The sequence below is a fragment of the Heteronotia binoei genome, chromosome 12 (genome assembly GCF_032191835.1).
Source record: "Heteronotia binoei isolate CCM8104 ecotype False Entrance Well chromosome 12, APGP_CSIRO_Hbin_v1, whole genome shotgun sequence".
Taxonomy (NCBI): Eukaryota; Metazoa; Chordata; class Lepidosauria; order Squamata; family Gekkonidae; genus Heteronotia; species Heteronotia binoei.
In genome coordinates, this window is record NC_083234.1 from 56,005,061 (window position 1) to 56,022,974 (window position 17,914).

Genomic DNA, 17,914 nt, shown 5'->3' on the forward strand with positions numbered 1-17,914 from the left:
AGAGGAGGGTGATGAAGATGGTGAGGGGTCTGGAGACCAAGTCCTATGAGGAAAGGCTGAAGGAGATGTTTAGCCTGGAGAGGAGGTGGCTGAGAGGTGATAGGATCACCATCTTCAAGTATTTGAAGGGCTGTCATATAGAGGATGGTGTGGAATTGTTTTCTGTGGCTCCGGAAGGTAGGACCAGAACCAATGGGTTGAAATTAAATCAAAAGAGTTTCCAGCTCAACATTAGGAAGAACTTCCTGACCGTTAGAGCGATTCCTCAGTGGAACAGGCTTCCTCGGGAGGTGTTGGGCTCTCCTTCCTTGGAGGTTTTTAAACAGAGGCTAGATGGCCATCTGACAGCACTGAAGATCCTGTGAATTTAGGGGGAGATGTTTGTGAGTTTCCTGCATTGTGCAGGGGTTGGACTAGATGACCCTGGAGGTCCCTTCCAACTCTATGATTCTATGAAAGGTACACTCTGTCTATACATGAAGGTTATATTCCATTTAGCGATCATAGCTAATAACCAGCTAACACTAAGTATATAAAAACAGCCATGCTGGACCAGACCAAAGGTTCATCTAGTCCTGCGGTACTCGGCTGCTTGAGGACAGCCACATTTGCAATTACCATTAACTACCATTAATTACCATTAACCTGACTATTGTCTGTCCTGTGTGCCACCACTCCAAAAACACCCACACCCCCAAAATACTAATATTAAATATAAGAAACAACTAACTAGACTGCCAAGGTGCCCAGAGGAGAGCAAGCTGCTACTGAAAAAAAGGGAAGTAAAAACATCACACCCTTGTTGTGGCCAACTTGTTGTTTTTCTCAGTGGCTGGTGTGGTGGTGGCTTTACTTTCCCTCTGTGGACAGCCTGCTCTCTTCCCAGCAACCACCTGGGGCCTGGAATGAGAGTGCAGAGGCTGCAGAGAAGGGTAGCAGACTGTTGGACAAGATGAGCCCTTTGCTTCCATGCCTAGCATGTAGGCTTGCCAGCTTGGAGATTCCCCAGCATTACAACTCACCTCCAGACTTCACAGGAAACAGCAGCTTTGAAGGGTTGACTGTATGGCATTATAGCCCATTGAGGTCCCTCTGCTCTCCGAATGCCACACTCCCCAGGCTCCAACCCCCAGATCTCCTGGAATTTCTGAACCCAGAGCTGGCACCTCTCAGAGAGGCTTGCAACTTACTGTCCTCAGTCCCTCCACCTACCCACCACAAGCCCTACTTGGTACTGTCTTTGCCAACTTCCATGGGACGTTTTTGTAGAAAAAGCCCAGCAGGAACTCATTTGCATACTAAGCCACACCCCATGCTGCCAAGCCAGATGGAACTGTGTTCCTGTGCGTTCCTGCTCAAAAAAAGCCCTTGGTTCCACATTGGGGAAAAGTGCCCAAAAGAACCACAGGTGGCCCCTGAGTATCACTGATCTAGTCTGTCATCATGTTTCCCACACCAGTCAGCCAGATTCCTTTGGGCATCTTCAAAAAATCTGAAAATGGTTGCCATCCCATCTCAGTGTCTGGTATGTAGAGGTATACTGTCTCTTCCTTTGAAGATTCCATTTAGCTGAACTGGCTAATAGCCATCTCTTCACTGTGAAGGTGTCTAATTTTTTATAAGAATACAAGAGCCTGCAGGATCAGAATAAAGGTTCATGTGGTCCAAGAAAACAGTTTCCAAGAGTAACCAGCCAATTGCAACCAGGAAGCCTACAAGCAGGGCGCAAAGACAACACCCTTCTGTTTGTTTCCAGGACCTTACATTCAACAGTATGCTGCCTCTGACCATGGAGGTTCCATACAGCTGTCATAGCTAAAATTATTAAACCTGTCTTCCTACATGAATGTATTCGCTCCTCTATTAAAGCCATACTAGTGGTCATTACTGTAAGCTACACCAGCAAATCCCATGAATTAATTACATGATTGCATTGTGTAAAGAAATATTTCCTTTTGTCCATGCTGAATTTACTGCTGATGATTTTGATTGAATACATGGGGTCCACTGTTGGGACTGAGGCAGGACTGAGTAGAAAAGCCAAAACAACCAACATTTTTCCAGGGAAAATATTTACTGTAAAAATTTTACAGTGGCACACACATTCCTAATTCTTAAAATGTTTTACCTGTAGGAAGCCAACATTCTCTCCAAGTGGATGAAAAAAGCTCATGGTGACAGAAAGTCACTCTGTACCTACTCAGAAATACTATATTCTTTCTTTTTACCTTTACATGTTCTTGGCTGTATCCTAGCATTGAAAACTAGGGCAGATCCTGGTTCTGTTGACAAAAGAAAGAAATGCTATATGCCTTCCTGCCAAATTACGTAAAATCTGATCTTTGGACTTTCTCAAATAGTCACATCTCACTGAAAGAGCCACTCCCAGACCCAGCCCAGAGGCTTAAACAAAAGCAGTTTCACTCCATCATCCTCATGCTAAAGCAGCTAAACAAATAAAGCTATTCAAGAGGGGTTTTTTTCCTTGCAAGAGCTTCCTGTTGTTAGTAAGACTTTTACTGTAGGGAATTATATTTCCCAACACATTCCTGGTTTCCAGAATTTCAGCTCAGACTTCAGACCTGAATCCCTACCCCCCTTGATGCCAAGAATAATCTCTAGAGAATACATTCATCAGGTGCTGAAAGTATTTCCCTCACCAGCTAATAACCACAGCCTGCCTGTGCAAGCACCAGTCGTTTCCGACTCTTGGGTGACGTTGCTTTTACAGCGTTTTCACGGCAGACTTTTTATGGGGTGGTTTGCCATTGCCTTCCCCAGTCATCTACACTTTCCCCCCAGCAAGCTGGGTACTCATTGTACCGACCTCGGAAGGATGGAAGGCTGAGTCAACCTTGAGCCAGCTACCTGAACCAGCTTCCACTGGGATTGAACTCAGGTCATGAGCAGAGCTTAGGACTGCAGTATTGCAGCTTTACCACTCTGCGCCACAGGGCTCATCACAGCCTGCCTACCCTATACTTATTACAAATTAGGCAGATTCCTTGGTGCCAAGAGCACCACCACTTGGACAGTTGCTATTTGTAAAATGTTATGAAAGGTTCAGTATGACTATCTGGGATGCTCACTGTCATGAGCCCTGATGAAGGGGAGCTGGAAGGGTTAACAGACCTGGAAGAGTTGCCAGCCAGTTCCTCAGCTGAACAAACAGCAGCTGGCCAATCCATCACTCTCCAGGCACCAGTGTCAGTTATTGATGATCAATTTCCTCCAAGCTCTCCTCCTCCCATCTCAAGAGTTCGAAGCAGGCTCCAGAAAGAACTTTCAGAGCAAAGACATGAGGCACGCTGATGCTTCAGATCTCTCAGCCCTGAGTTCTAGCAGAGTCACTGCCACCCAGGGAGCAGACTGATTGAGGCTCCTATATAGCTCCCACCCAGGACCTGATAGCCTTGTGGAAGCAACAAGTCTATTCTCTGGCTTGCAGCCACACTCCTTCCTGATCCTGACCTGCTTGATTTCCTTGGCACCCTGACCTTTTGGCTTTTGGACATTGATTTCTGATTCCGGTTTGTGATTCTGCATTGGTGACTTGGCTCCTGCTTGACTTCCTGGACTTTGACCTTGGACTGGCTTTGGACTCCTGCCTGCACCCTGAGAACATGACAGATTGCTTCCACCTACACACTCACTCCACAAGACGGCTATCGGGACCCGCTATGGCCAGTACGAGTATCTCGTGATGCCCTTCGGCCTGACCAACTCCCCCGCTGTCTTCCAAAGGCTGATGAACGACATCTTTCGCGACCTGCTCAACCGCTTTGTGATCATTTATTTAGATGACATTTTAATTTATTCCCAAAGCCCCACCCAGCAGGCAGGGCACATCCGCCAGGTCCTGCAACACCTGCACGAGCATGGTCTCTACGCCAAGCTAGAGAAGTGTGCCTTCGACTTAACAGCAGTAGAGTTCCTTGGCCACATTGTCTTACCCCATGGGACTTGGATGGACCCGAACAAAGTCAAGGCGGTCTTGCCCTGGCAGATGCAAGCTGTTCCTTGGCTTTTCCAGTTATTACCACCAGTTCATCCCTGCCTATGCTGACATAACCATGCCTCTGACCCAGCTCCTCCGGCCCAAAGAGCCATTTCATTGGACTCCAGAGGCAGACCATGCCTTCACCACCCTGAAAACCTGCTTCACCACTGAGCTTCTCCCGCGTTACCCAAACCCACAGCTGCCATTCACAGTAGAGACTGACACCTCCAGCGTGGCCCTCGGCGCAGTGCTATCCCAGCAGGAGGATCCCTCCCAGCTGCTCCAACCCTGTGCATACTAGTTGTGGCAGCTGACGCCCACAGAGCGCAACTACACCATCTGGGAGTGGGAACTCCTAGCCATCAAGACTGCCTTCGAGGTTTGGAGGCATCACCTTGAAGGGGCTCCCCACCCTGTCCAGGTCCTGACTGACCACTGGAACCTGGAGCATCTACAGACTGCTAGACGCCTCACCCAGCGTCAGATCCAGTGGTCCCTCTTCTTTTCCTGGTTTGACTTCTGGATCACCTACATCCTGCAGAACCAGAACCGGAAAGCGGATGCCCTCTTCCGAAAACCGGAGTACGCTGCGCCTCTAATGGAGGAGACCCCAACTGGGCTCATCTTTGCACCCTCGGTCGGTGCCACCACAACATGCCAGACCTTGACTGCAGACATTCAGGCCCAAGACCCCTGGGCTCAGCAATACCTCCTGGAAGTGCAAGATGGCCCGGCTGGGGACCTCTCTACCTGCCAAGGTCTCCTCCTGTACCGTGGGCGCCTATAGGTGCCTCTGGGGCCCCTCCGGGCTGACGTGCTCTGCCTGACCCACGACTCCCCTCCTGCAGGGCACTTCGGCCAACACAAGACCCTGCACCTGCTCATGCGGGAGTTCTGGTGGTCCATGCTGATGTGGCCCGCTGTGTCAGTTCCTGTGAGTTCTGCCGGTGGGCCAAGGATGTACCAGCCAAGCCCCCAGGGATTTTGCATCCCCTACCCATGCCTGCAGGACCCTAGGACACCGTCTCCCTGGACTTTATTACCAAGCTCTCCAGGTCCAAGGGACACACTTGCATCCTGGTGATGATGGATCTCTTCACCAAGATGGCTGACTTTGTTCCATGTCCCAAGCTGTTCATGGCTCCTGAAACGGCCCAGCTCTACCTCCAGCACGTCTTTCACCTGCACGGGCTCCTGGCACACTTGATCTCAGACCAAGGCCTCCAGTTCACCTCCCAATTCTGGCAATCCCTGCACTCCAGCTTAAGCACCCAGGTGCATTTGTCCTCAGTTTACCATCCCCAAACGGATGGGCAGACCGAACGCACCAACGCCACGCTGGAACAATACCTGTGTTGCTACACCAGCTACCAGCAGGATGACTGGGCCACCTTGCTACCCCTGGCCGAGTTTGCCTACAACGACGACGTACAAGTGTCCACGCAACAGACCCCGTTTGCAGCCACCTAAGGGTACCACCCTAGCTTCTTCCCTAGTCCTGCCCCCCCCCCCACAGCAGTACCTGCTGCTGATGCGCACCTGCAGGAACTCCGGGCTCTCCAGGACTTGCTCCAAGAGCAGCTCCAACAGGCTAAAGAGGCCTACAAGACGGCCGCTAACCGAAAGCGACAGGTGGGGCCCCCACTGAAGCCTGGGGACCATATCTGGCTCTCCACCCCTTACCTGCGTCGGCCTGGCCAGTCTCGCAAGCTGGACCCTCGCTTTGCAGGGCCTTACCTGATCATGGGACAAAAAATCAATCTCTTCCAAACTGTCCTCCTCCCATCTCAAGAGTTCAAAGCAGGCTCCGGAAAGAACTTTCAGAGCAAAGACATGAGGCACGTCGATGTTTCAGATCTCTCAGCCCTGAGTTCTAGCAGTGTCACTGCCACCCAGGGAGCAGACTGATTGAGGCTCCCATATAGCTCCCCCAGGACCTGGTAATCTTGTGGAAGCAACAAGTCTATTCTCTGGCTTGCATCCACGCTCCTTCCTGATCCTGACCTGCTTGGTTTCCTTGGCACCCTGAACTTTTGACTTTTGGACATTGACTTCTGATTCCGGTTTGTGATTCTGCATTGGTGACTTGGTTCCTGCTTGACTTCCTGGACTTTGACCTTGGACTGGCTTTGAACTCCTGCCTGCCTGCACCCTGAGAACGTGACACTCACCCAGTCTACACATAAGCTCACAAATGGGCTCTGTCTGAAAGCCTCCTACAAGAATTAATGTACTTGATAATGTAACACTCTAAAGGGAACAATCCTAAGCAAGTCTCCTTAGAAGTCTCAGTTTATTTAATGGCACTACCTCCCAGGAAAGCATTTTTAGGATTACAGATGATTTGCACAAGACAGTTTACAAATTAGTAGATCTCTAATATTTCCATTTTCTGGATGAGGAACTGAGGCTGAGATAGTATGACTTTTCCAAAGCTTTTGAGTAAGTTTAAGGCAGTGGGAGGATGAACAAAATAGGGGTTGCAATCTAATGCTTGTTTCCTTGAAATTAAGTGCTGCTGAAAGAAGTGGGAGGTGCTTCCAAGGAAGTCTGATGCAGATATATTACTTATTTATCTAAAACATTTATTTTGTGCCTCCAGTTTTTATCCACAGACAAACAAAAACTGTGCTCCAGGAGATGAGAATATAAGTCCAGCACTGCAGCTAAAAGGCCACATCTCCTAAATTGCAGACCCACTCATAAAGTAGCGTTAAAATGGTAATCTCCACTTTCATTATTATTTATTAGATTTTTGTCTGTCCCTAGTTTCCCTTCCTCCATTTTGTCCACACAATTACCTTGTGAGGTAAGGTTAGGCTGATTGAGACAGTTTCCAAATGAGCTTCATAACAGAGTGACGATCTAAACTCAGAAACTCCTTAGTTCTAATTTAACACTCCTTACTTCTAGCTCAAACACTACATCACAGTGGCTCAAGAGAAATCTCAGACAGATTTTCTGATGCAACCTACATTGGAGTTGCCAGGCATCAGAGAATCCCCGAAGCACCCACATTTTCCATAACGCATGATCCCCTCCTTGTGCCCTGAACAATTTATATTTCCCTTGGTCAGAATGTCAAGGGGCTGAATTAATTGGGCCATCCCAGTGTCACAAGGACAGTGCCTATTGACTATTTCATAAACAATGTTTGTTTGTTTGTACCCCTACAGACAAATAGGAATATTTCGAAACAGCCTTTGAGACATTTCTGTTCTTTTAAGGTGGCTAAAACACATCTCAGAAAGAGGCTTTTATATACAAAAAGGCACCACCAATATGTACATAATATATTTATTCATAAATAACCAACACAATCAGACCTTATTCAAGTCTGAAGATATTACACAAAGACTGAAGACAAGCGAAACAATACTATGTAAAAAGCTGCTTTTGGTCTGACCCACAAATCCATACATGACATGGGCGCAAAAATGTCTTGTCAGTACAAAACCAGGGGTTTGGGGAGGGCTGTTCCCCTTTCTTCTATGTCAAGATAGAAAGGTGATTTTTTTTCAGCAAATGCCTAATCCTGGAACACCAGTGAGAAGTGAACAGTTGACCACAAAGAATCACCCTGAAAGATATATTGACACAACACATATGAAAGAGTTCAATTTGTTGGCAGCAAAGAAGAGCAAAAGTATTTCTCCAGTTAAACCACAGATTGATTTTGTATGCAATCTGGCAGTCAGCTGATCATTGGAAAGACAGCATCCTTGTACAGTCATTTCAGGCAAGATATATTATTCTTGCAAGTGGTGGAGAAATTAGATGTCTCCGCAGCACTAGAGGGATGCAGTATAGAATCTAGTTGACCCTGCAGGCCCGGATCATGAGAAGCTGGAGGAGGATGAAGACAGGTGCCATGATAAGTCCATACCACAACTCGTGGCTTTGCTCACCCAGTTTCTGGCAGAGGAGCATCTCAAAGACAAACTTGAGGCTAAGCAAAGTGAGAATCCAGAAAAGGCGCAGCACAGCCAGGCGCTTCTCACCATCCTGGAAGAGGCGCACCGAGACAATGGTGGTGAAATAGGTGCTCAGTCCATCGGCGGCAAAGAACGGGGCAAAGACTCCCCACCAACTAAGCCCGGTCGCCACTCCATCTACCTTTAGCACCAGCAGCACTGATGTCGTCAGCAGCGCCAGGGCTTGCAGGAGCAGCTCGAAGGGCGCAAAACCCAGCCACTGCACCAACTCCCGCAGGGAAAAGAGCATCACGCCGCTCAAGGAGGAATTCGTGGATGGAGGGAACTTCCCACTGCCTGCAAAGAGCAGGCTTGGCCCGAGTGGGCCAGAACGAGCTTGGCAGTAGACAAGACTTTGTCTCTGTGTGAGTCCAAAGGCAGGGCGCTGCTGCGCATGTGCAACCGGCGACTGTTCCTGCCGAGCTCAAACGAGTGCGTCCCGGGAAGGCAGGGAGACGGAAGAGTGCACAGAGTAACAGGCGAAGGGGGGGGGGGAGCTAGAAAGGGAGCCCCGTTTGTTTTCGCCGCAGCCAGTAGTCTAGTTCCGCTTCCGCCATTTTGTTTCGACTTCCGGCGCAGTCTATTGACGTATACGGAAGCAGAGCGATGCCGGGTTTGACTCAGGTGGAATGCCGAGGGAGTGGGACTTTCTCGAACGAGTTAGGATAACGAGAGGCTTAGCCGTGCGTCCGGTCCCTGGCGGGAACTGGGCGGCCCATTCGAGTTCAAACCCGTTGGAGGTTTAGTAAGGCTGCAGTAAAGAGCAAAGGTACCATTGATCATGTGCAGAGTACGGTGCCTCCTTTGCGTACTCTGACTGTAGCCTTTGTAGCTCTGGTGTGGGGATGGTTATGAGTGATATACAAAAGGCAAGGGAGACCTGGATTCAAATTCCCTGGCAGCTCACTGGGTAACCTTGCCAATCATTCGGTGTGATTTGTGAGAGTAAAATGGAGTCGGGGAGAACTGCGAGTGTTGCCTCGAATTCCTTTGCATGAAAGGCAGGGTAAGAATGTGACAGATGGCTGTGCAGCGCTAGTCAGTTGTAGGCAAAGCAAGGAAGAGTCCTGAGTTACCTTAAATATTAAGTTATTGTGGTAGAAGCTTTTGTGAGCTTGTCAAATGCCTACACTGTTACACTTAGTTGGCAGATGTACATAGAGAGGGGGGGAAATGTAAATAGTTAGCTCAAAAGGCCATGAAATACAATACAGTTTTTGATATTTCTTTGCCAAACAGAAATGTATACAAGACAACTGCAGTGATTCTTCATAATGATGATATAGCCTGTTAATAAATGAGAATTATTTTTAAAGACTTAAGCAAAAAGTAGTTCATAAAGCATGGTAAAGCAAAGACCAATCTTTGTTGATCGTTCAGGTTATGTATTAGAAGGTAAATTTGCTACTTTCATGATATACTGTGATTAACAAGTAGTTATGCAGATTTGTGCTAGTGTGGTCAATGACTTCGGTCTTCCTAAAATTAGTCCATTATGTTTTTAAATTGGCCACTATCTATAAGCAAAGGCCAGAGAGAGACCGCAGAGGATGGTTTCTCTGGGCCTTTTGTTTTAAGTAAGACAGAACCTCCAGGCAGTTCTCCCCCTACTGGCCTTTCCTATGAAGGCTTAGATGAATAATCTTTTTCCACTGGCTCACCGGCCCATGTTTGGTGGTTATCATAATAAATGGGGGGATGCCTGCAATGAATCTGAGCAGATTCAGAAGTGGGAAAGAACAGCTTGATTAAGAAGCAGAGAATGATGCAGGCCAGAGCAAGCAACATAATGAAAGAAGGGAAAGGAAGCAAGAAGGTAGGAGAGTCTCTTGACCAAGAAAGGGACGTGAAGGAGTTCGGTATGTCGTTGAAGGCAAGGAGATGGAGAGCTTGAATGGTGAAGGCTTGAATGCCAGAAAGAGCATGCCAGTATAGGAACTCAGAAAAAGGGAGGAATGATTATGTTTATAGGAGAGAAAGAGGACTCCTGTGATTTACTAGAGACAGAGCCAAGTCTGGAAGACTTTGGACCAAGTCTGCCATAACTCTTTGGCTCCTATGTGGTCTTGGTAAAAGTAATTGTCCCTTGAGGCTCAGTTCTGTATCTGTGAAATTAGAACTGTAGCATCTTTGTCAAGTTGTTTTGAGGACAAACTCATTAAGCTTTTGTCACAGTTTACATTTTCAAAGTGCTGTACTGAAATTGGTTCATTGGAAGACCAAATTATTAGACTGACTAGTATTTGTGTGGGAAAAGACAAGCTTTTGAGTTTTGTGGATGAGTTCCAAAATACCCTGAGATGTCTGGAGAGAAGAGAAGTGGTGCTTATGGTCTTTTACTTTGCAAGTCTCTTGCAGTGTTCCAAATTTATGCATTTGTTCAGTGTTAGTGTCACAATCTATGACTCTCTACCTCAAGTTGTGTTTGAAACATGGAGCTATCCAGGTGCTGGTGTCTGCATTTGGATCAAACTCTTGCTTCAAAGTTGACTTGAAATTGCTTTGTTGCTTAGAGTTGCTACACAAGAAGAACAAGTATAGACCAGTGGTGGCCAACGGTAGCTCTCCAGATGTTTTTTTGCCTAAAACTCCCATCAGCCCCAGCCATTGGCCATGCTGGCTGGGGCTGATGGGAGTTGTAGGCAAAAAACGTCTGGAGAGCTACCTTTGGCCACCCCTGGTATAGACTATGGGTTAAGAGAAAGAGCTGGTTTGACATCTCGCTTCATGAAGTCACTGTGGCCTATGGCAAGTCTCTCTTGCTGTCTTGATCTGCAACATGCAGTACACCTACCTTGCTGGGTGCTTGCAAGAGTTACTGAGATACTATATGTGAGTGCTTTGAATACTTGAATTATGCTATTATAACTTTTCCTAGAGTGCAGAGCAGTGCCCTTGGTTCTCCCCTCCTCTGTGCAAATTGATAGTATGATCTGGTTTAAGTTTTTAGAGAGTGCTAAAAGTGCCAGCTAGTGGCTTTGGTATAAACAGAATGTCTGTCACTTATTACCTCAAATAGTTGTGCAAGGTGGAAAAGAATGTAGCCTCCTCAGTGTCCTTCTTTTCAGATCTTGAAAGTCAGCACATTCCAAGAGAAAAGGGCAGATTCTACAGCAGAGAGGCCATATCAGCAATCCAGCAGTTATGCCTAGGATGTCCTAGTTGAAAAACCTGTGTATCTGGGTTTGTGCCAGGCAATAAAGAGTAATATCTTCTCCTCCAAGGAAAGTTGGAGGAGGCTGTTTTTGACAGTGCTTCTAGAAGGGACGGGAAAGTGCAAATAACTCAGTGGCGGAGCACCTGCCCTAAATTCAATCCCTGGGATTTCCAATGAAAGGATCTCAAGTAGCAGGTGTTTATTTATTTCATTTATGCCATTGTTTTTGCCACATGGAGGAATTCTGAATGGCTTACAAAATTCTTCCCTATTTTATTGGAACTGTAGCCCTGTGAGGGAGGATATTGAAAGAGACTGTGACTGGCCCAGGGTCACCCAGTGAGCTTCCATGTGCACAGTGGGGATTTGATCTTGGATGGTCCAGGTACTCTATATCCACTGTGCCACTCTGGCTCTGGGACCCTGAAAAGTCACTGCCAGTCAGAGTGACATAAGGTATCTTCATATGGGAGCATATGTTCACACTGAGCACTTGCAAAAATAGTTTATATTCTGTCAATGACAGGATCATTTTTCTTCCTAGGAGCCAATCTCAGTTCTGTGGGTGCTGAGAGAGAGATGGTGGGAAAATGCCAAGATTTTGGGGTGCAATATTCAGTGTTTAGATGCCTAGAATTTTTTCCTCCGATCCTGTTCGCATCGAGTGATCTGTCTGAACATTGCTTCTGAAGGCTGCTATAGTAGATTAGGTACTTTTAAGCAAGCGGTTGGACAACTTTATGAGGGATAGTTCTGTGAAGATCTGTCAGGATAGCAGAATAGAACCTCCATGTGCAGAGGGCTGTTGCTGCCTTTTTTTGCTTGTGGGTTTCTCAGAAGCATTTCTTTTGGAAACAGAATGCCAGAATAGATAGGCCTCTCATCTGATCTTATGGGGCAGGCCTCGTGGTACTCCATTTGGGACCAGAGGTTGCCAATTTTTGCTGTATTACAATTCTGTAAGAAACAGTCTTGTCACCTCTAATGTTATTTTAAAGACTGTCTTTACTTTTGAAAGGTTGGTTTAAGGATGACTGAACAGTAGTGCTTCCCCATTACCCCCCGAATTTGGATGCTTGTGTTTGGCTCTTTCTTTGACCTGTAACTATCTCATTGATCTTTGCATGATTTTGTCATTGCTTTTGAACTGTGTTTATTTATAAGGGAATGTAAGTAATAAGAACTTATCAATAAAAGTGTAATTATTAAAAAAGAAAAGAAACAAAGGTCTGTGGCTTGTTTTTTAAAAGGGTGCTGCACCAAAGCAGTACAAGTCTGAACTCTCCCAAAAGACATGGCCCAATCTACACAGATAGAAAGAGAAGCCACTTGAAAGCTGCAGATGTCAATGTTTGAACTTCCAAAATCTCTCTCTGCCATCATTGCTACAAGGAAGGCAGGCTGTGCTTGGGAATAGCTGGCACCTTCCTTTTTGCTTTCCTGAGAACAAGCAGCTGCATTCCAGCCTCTGATCTTGGCCTCTGTGGGATGTAGAATTCAAATCAAGGGATCCCATTTTGCAGCAAGTTATATTCTAGGTATAGCTGATTCAAATTCTATTTTCTTTCATTTGCAATTGATACCGATTTTTTTTCTTTTTTTAAAAAATGGGGAAATATTTGGCTTTTAACAAAATACCAACAGAGTTGAAAGTTTTTCTCACCTGCTGTGTCTCCTTCTGCCCTGCCCCCAATTGTTTTCTTTAGATGGCAGCACGGAAGATCATTATTCTTTTTGGGAGCCAGACTGGGACTGCTGAAGATACAGCTGAGAGGATTGGCCGGGAAGCCAAACGGCATCATTTCCAGTGCAAAGTTGAAGCCTTGGACAGCTACAATGTGGTGAGTGCTGAATTCAGGGTTGGGAAGTTTTCTGTTTGAATCTCACCTCTACTGTAGACTTATTCAGTAGCTTTATGGAAGCCATTTTGTTTTGCCCTTAGCCTGCCAAGCTGCATGGGGGTGATAGTACATCTTGTAAAGATCCACATCAGCTGCATTGCTCCCTGGAGAAAAAGGGTATCTGGAGGAATTCTTGGGAAGCAACTGGTTATTCTGTTCACACATTACTGAATTTAACCTACTTTGTCATCTCCAAAACACTTTAAGGGCATCCATCCCCATTGCTCAGAAGTAGACATCATCTTGCATTCTCCAGTTTAATTTTTCCTTTTCTAAAATATTTTCTTTATCCAGTACTTAAGAACTATGTGAATTATTTAAGAATCTTGTGTATGGAATTATAGGGGAGCTTTTATGTTAGCTTGTAGTGTTTTGCGATTTTCAGAGGCTGCTCCAAGCAAATCCCTTCAAACTAGTAGTTTTGTCCTTATGGTACAGTGGTGATACAGACAGTAGCTGCTGTGTTGTTGTTCTGTAGCTATTCTGAAAGAGTCAACAATGAAGTAATTGCTGCACTTCTGGCCAAGGTACCAGGCCTTTCAACAGAAGAAGTAGTTACTCTTTTTCATGCTGACAAAATTTTACATATTTCTGAAAAATCAGCTGTTTTTAAATGTAGCCATTGAGACTAGGCTTTGGATGTTCTAATTTGTTTTAATAACTGCATTACTGACAGAGCTGTTGATCTATAATGACCTGCTTTGCCTGTTTATTTTTTAAGGCAAATCTGATCCATGAGCCACTGGTGGTGTTTGTCTGTGCAACCACAGGCCAAGGAGACCCTCCTGATAATATGAAGGTATCCCCTTCAGTGCTGTGATGCTGGGGTTGATCACTGGGTAATCTGACCTGGGAGGGGACTAGCCAATTGAGTCGAATCCTAGAAAAAGCCAATCCACTGAGTTTGCCTGGAGCCTGAGTGATTTGCTGCATTCCCTCCTGTCTTTAAGTATGACACTTCTTTACACAAAATTCAGCCACTGATTATCTCAGGCAGGGAAAGAATCTCATCTCCTAATACATTAATATAGTTTCAACATAGTACCTGTATTGATATAGTTATTTTATGTAATAGTTGTTTTAACAGTTTTATGTTATTGTTTTACTTATTGGCCTTATAAGCCACCCTGAGTCTACTTCAGCGGAGAAGGCAGAATATAAACCTAATAAATAAGTAGCTGGCAGGGCTGAGAAAGAATCCTGCCTGGTAGCCAGCTAACAGTGTGACTTAGCTTCCTAAACACAGATAGAATGCAGTGCTGTGAATGATTCAAGTCCCAGTGGATTGATTTTGTTTGTATCTTTCCCATTCCCTTAATTTTCAGAATTTCTGGAGGTTCCTTTTCCGAAAAAGCTTACCTGCCACTTCCCTGTGCCAGATGGACTATGCTGTCCTGGGCCTTGGAGATTCCTCATATTCCAAGTAATTTCAGTTTCTTTTTCTGTGAGAGAAGTACTAGCAGGTACTTATGCATCAGAGGTTGGGGACAGGACCGGTGCGGTGGAGTTGGAGAATTAGGTGATTGCCTAGAACGCCAGCTCCCAGCAGGGGCAGGGGGCATGTGCCCCCTCCCCACTCACGCCATCCCTAAGTCTCTGGCTCATTTTTTCTTGGCTCTGAAGAATCGCAAGCACTCTCCCAATCCCTCAGAGCTGAGAAAGAGCAGCATTTCCCTTCCCCAGCATCCTCTGAGGGAGCTGGGGAAGCAAAGGGCTGAGTGTCTTTTGGCTCTGAGGGATCAGAGGAGCTCCCCTGATGCCCCAGACCTGAAAGAGTGGCATTTCCTTTCCACAGCGTCCTTCGAGGGTGCTGGGGAAGCAAAGGGCCAAGTGTTCTTTTGGCTCTGAGGAATCAGAGGAGCTCCCCCAATCCCTCAAAGCCGAAAGAGCAGCGTTTCCCTTCCCCAGCATTCTCTGATGGTGCTGGGGAAGCAAAGGGCCGAGTGCCTGGTGCAATGATGTCACTCTGATGTCATCATGCTGCAGGCGTGCAAACTTTTCAGGGGGGGGGGCACGTTGGGGTTCTGCCTTGGGTGCCAGAACCCCATGCACTGGACCTGGTTGGGGAAGGTTTTTTGCTGCTGTGGTTGTTGCCAGGAAGAATGCAGCTCTTTGGGAATGATGGGCAGAGGCTGATTCCCACAGACTCTTCTAACTGTACTGCTGTGCTCTCTGCCCAGGTTCAATTTTATTGCCAAAAAACTGCACAAGAGGCTTTTCCAGCTTGGGGGCAGCCCTATCATGCCCGTGGCCCTGGGAGACGACCAGCATGACTTGGGGTAAGAAGTGGTTTCTCCTGAAAACTCTGGGCTTGGCATTAACTGGGCTTCCATGAGGGCCTGGCCTTGAGGGATTTTTTCCCCCCATGTTCCCTCTTTGTGAACTCTGATGCATAAGGACATAAGAGAAGCCATGTTGGATCAGGCCAATTGTCTATCCAGTCCAACACTATGTGTCACGCAGTGGCCAAAACCTAGGTGCTCTCTGGAGGTCCACTGGCAGGGCCAGAACTCCAGAAGCCCTCCCACTGTTGCCCCCCAAGCACCAAAAATACAGAGCATCACTGCCCCTGATAAAGTGTTCCATGTATACCTTGTGACTAATAGCCACTGATGGACCTGTGCCCCACAGTTTTGTCCAATCCCCTCTTGAGCTGTTTATGCTTGTAGCCACCACTTCCTGCAGGACGAATTCCAAGTGTTACTTCCTTTTATCTGTTCTAAGCCTACTGTGCATTAATTTCATTGAGTGCCCATAAGTTCTTGTATTGTGAGAAAGGGAGAAAAGTACTTCTTTCTCTACCTTCTCTATCCCATGCATAATTTTGTAAGCCTCTGTCATATCACCCTCAGCCCTAGCCTCTTCATAGGGAAGGTGTTTCATCCCCTTAATAATTTTAGTTGCTTTTTTCTTCCAATGCCATAATATCTTTTTGACGTACAGTGACCAGAACAGTACACAGTATTCCAAATGAGGCCGCACTGTAGATTTATACAGGGGCAATATGATACTGACTGATTTGTTTTCAATCCTCTTCCTAATAATCCCCAGGATAGCATTTGTTTGTTTTATTGTAGTCGTGCACTGAGTCATTTACCGTGACTCCAAAGTCTTTCCCCTGGTCAGTTACCATCAGTTTGGATCCCATCAACATATATTTTTAGTTAGATTTTTGGCTCTAATGTGCATTACTATAAACTTGCCTGTGTTGAACTTCATTTGGCATTGTTGATGCCTGCTCACCCAGCCTCAACAGATCCCTCCGGAGCTCCTCACAGTCTTTCCTGGTTCTCACTGCACTGAACAACTTAGTGTCATTTGCAAACTTAATTAATTGCCTGCAACCACACTTTGGCTTTAATGGAGCCCTGACCCAATTCTAGTCTTAAAACTATTCCAGCTACACATCTTGGGGTTCCTGTAATAGCAAAGAGAATGATCTAAATTTTCATTGATTCAAAGAATCCATGTTGAGGCTCCATAAGGGAGTTGTGGAATGATTTTCGTATTTAAATGCACCAATATTTTCATATTTAAATGTATTTACCAACCTAAGAAAAGAAAAAGCATTCAGTTGCTGCCACAAAAGATTTAATTTTATTAACTGCAGATCTGAAATGCGATTGCCAATTAAAATGAGGGTCAAAAACCACAGCCCGGTATGAAAATTTGGAGACTTGTTCTAATTGGGCGCCATCAGTTCTCCAGATCATGGAGATAATTTTCTTGGATTTAGAGAAAACTGTGCCTTTGATTTTGAGTTATTTTTAGTTCTTCTGCTTTACAATATTTTGAGAAATGGCTTAAAAGTATTTTCAATCCAATGTGAGTGTGGGACATAAGAACAGCATAATCTGCTTTGAGAAATAGGGTTAGTGCCTTTGAGGATAGATATGGAGGACAGAATTCTGCTGAAGTAGAAGTAGTTGCAAGGTCATTCAGATATAAATTAAAAAGTAAAGAGGCAGCATTGTATCACTCCTTATCCCATGACTATTCGGTATACATTGGAGCTTTTGATGGGGAACTCTATCAAAAGGTTTTGGAAGTTTAGGTAAACAACATCCACTGGGTCACCCTTATCAACATATTTGCTCACACTCTCAACTATAAAAGGTGAGCGAGACAAGAACTTTCCCTTACACAATCCATAGTGCTTCTTTTTCAGTAGCGTTTGTTCATCAATGTGCCTACTAATTCTATCTTTAATAACATATTCATTATGTATTCTGCCAACTTACCCAGTACTGGTCTGTAATTTCCTGAATCTCCTCTGGAACCTTTTTAAAAGATGGAGTTCCATTAGCTATCTTCCAGTCCTCTTGAATAGAGGCAGATCGTAATGGTTGATTGCATATTTTAGCCAGGATCCTCAAGTTCACATTTGAGTTCTTTCAGAATTCTTAGATGCATGCCATCTGGGCCTGGTGATTTGTCAGTTTTTAATGTATCTATCAGCTGTAGAACCTCCTCTGTCATCACTAAGGTCTTTTGACACCCCTCCTGATATCAGCATGGGCAAGCACCTCCCATTTTCCACCATGAAGACAGAGACTAATCTAGAGCAGTAATTTCTACCCCTTCATCTCTTAGAGATGAGCCATCCTGATCCAGAGACATTTAAACTCCTGTTGGTTTTCCCCCAGGATTTAGTTTAAAAACTGCTCTGCTACCTTTTTGAGTTTAATTGCTAGCAGCCGGTTCCTTTCAGGACAAGTGGAGGCCATCTTGTTCCAAAAAGCATCCCAGTTTCTAAAAAATTAAACTCTTCCTCTTTACTCCATTGTCTCATCCATGCATTGAGACTTCTAATTTGTGCATGTCTAGCTGGCCCTGTGTGTGGAACAGGCTGCATTTCTGAGAAGGCTACTTTGGCCTTGAG

General features: G+C 45.7%; 2 protein-coding genes across 3 annotated transcripts in view; one reads left to right on the forward strand and one right to left on the reverse strand.

The window, feature by feature from the left end:
* Positions 1–7,281: 7,281 nt before the first annotated feature.
* Positions 7,282–8,690, reverse strand: TMEM203 (transmembrane protein 203). The gene has a single exon (XM_060250556.1). It carries the CDS (start codon positions 8,222–8,224, stop codon positions 7,814–7,816), a length of 411 nt encoding a protein of 136 aa, XP_060106539.1. The 5' UTR covers positions 8,225–8,690; the 3' UTR covers positions 7,282–7,813.
* Positions 8,484–17,914, forward strand: part of NDOR1 (NADPH dependent diflavin oxidoreductase 1) — a 31,455-nt gene continuing 22,024 nt past the window's right edge. The window contains exons 1-5 of one of the 2 annotated variants that reach the window (XM_060250554.1): positions 8,484–8,598; positions 12,838–12,972; positions 13,754–13,831; positions 14,358–14,455; positions 15,213–15,311. In XM_060250554.1, coding sequence (XP_060106537.1) covers positions 8,581–8,598; positions 12,838–12,972; positions 13,754–13,831; positions 14,358–14,455; positions 15,213–15,311 — 428 coding nt within the window. In that variant the 5' untranslated portion in view covers positions 8,484–8,580. The other variant, XM_060250555.1, reaches the window with a different exon arrangement.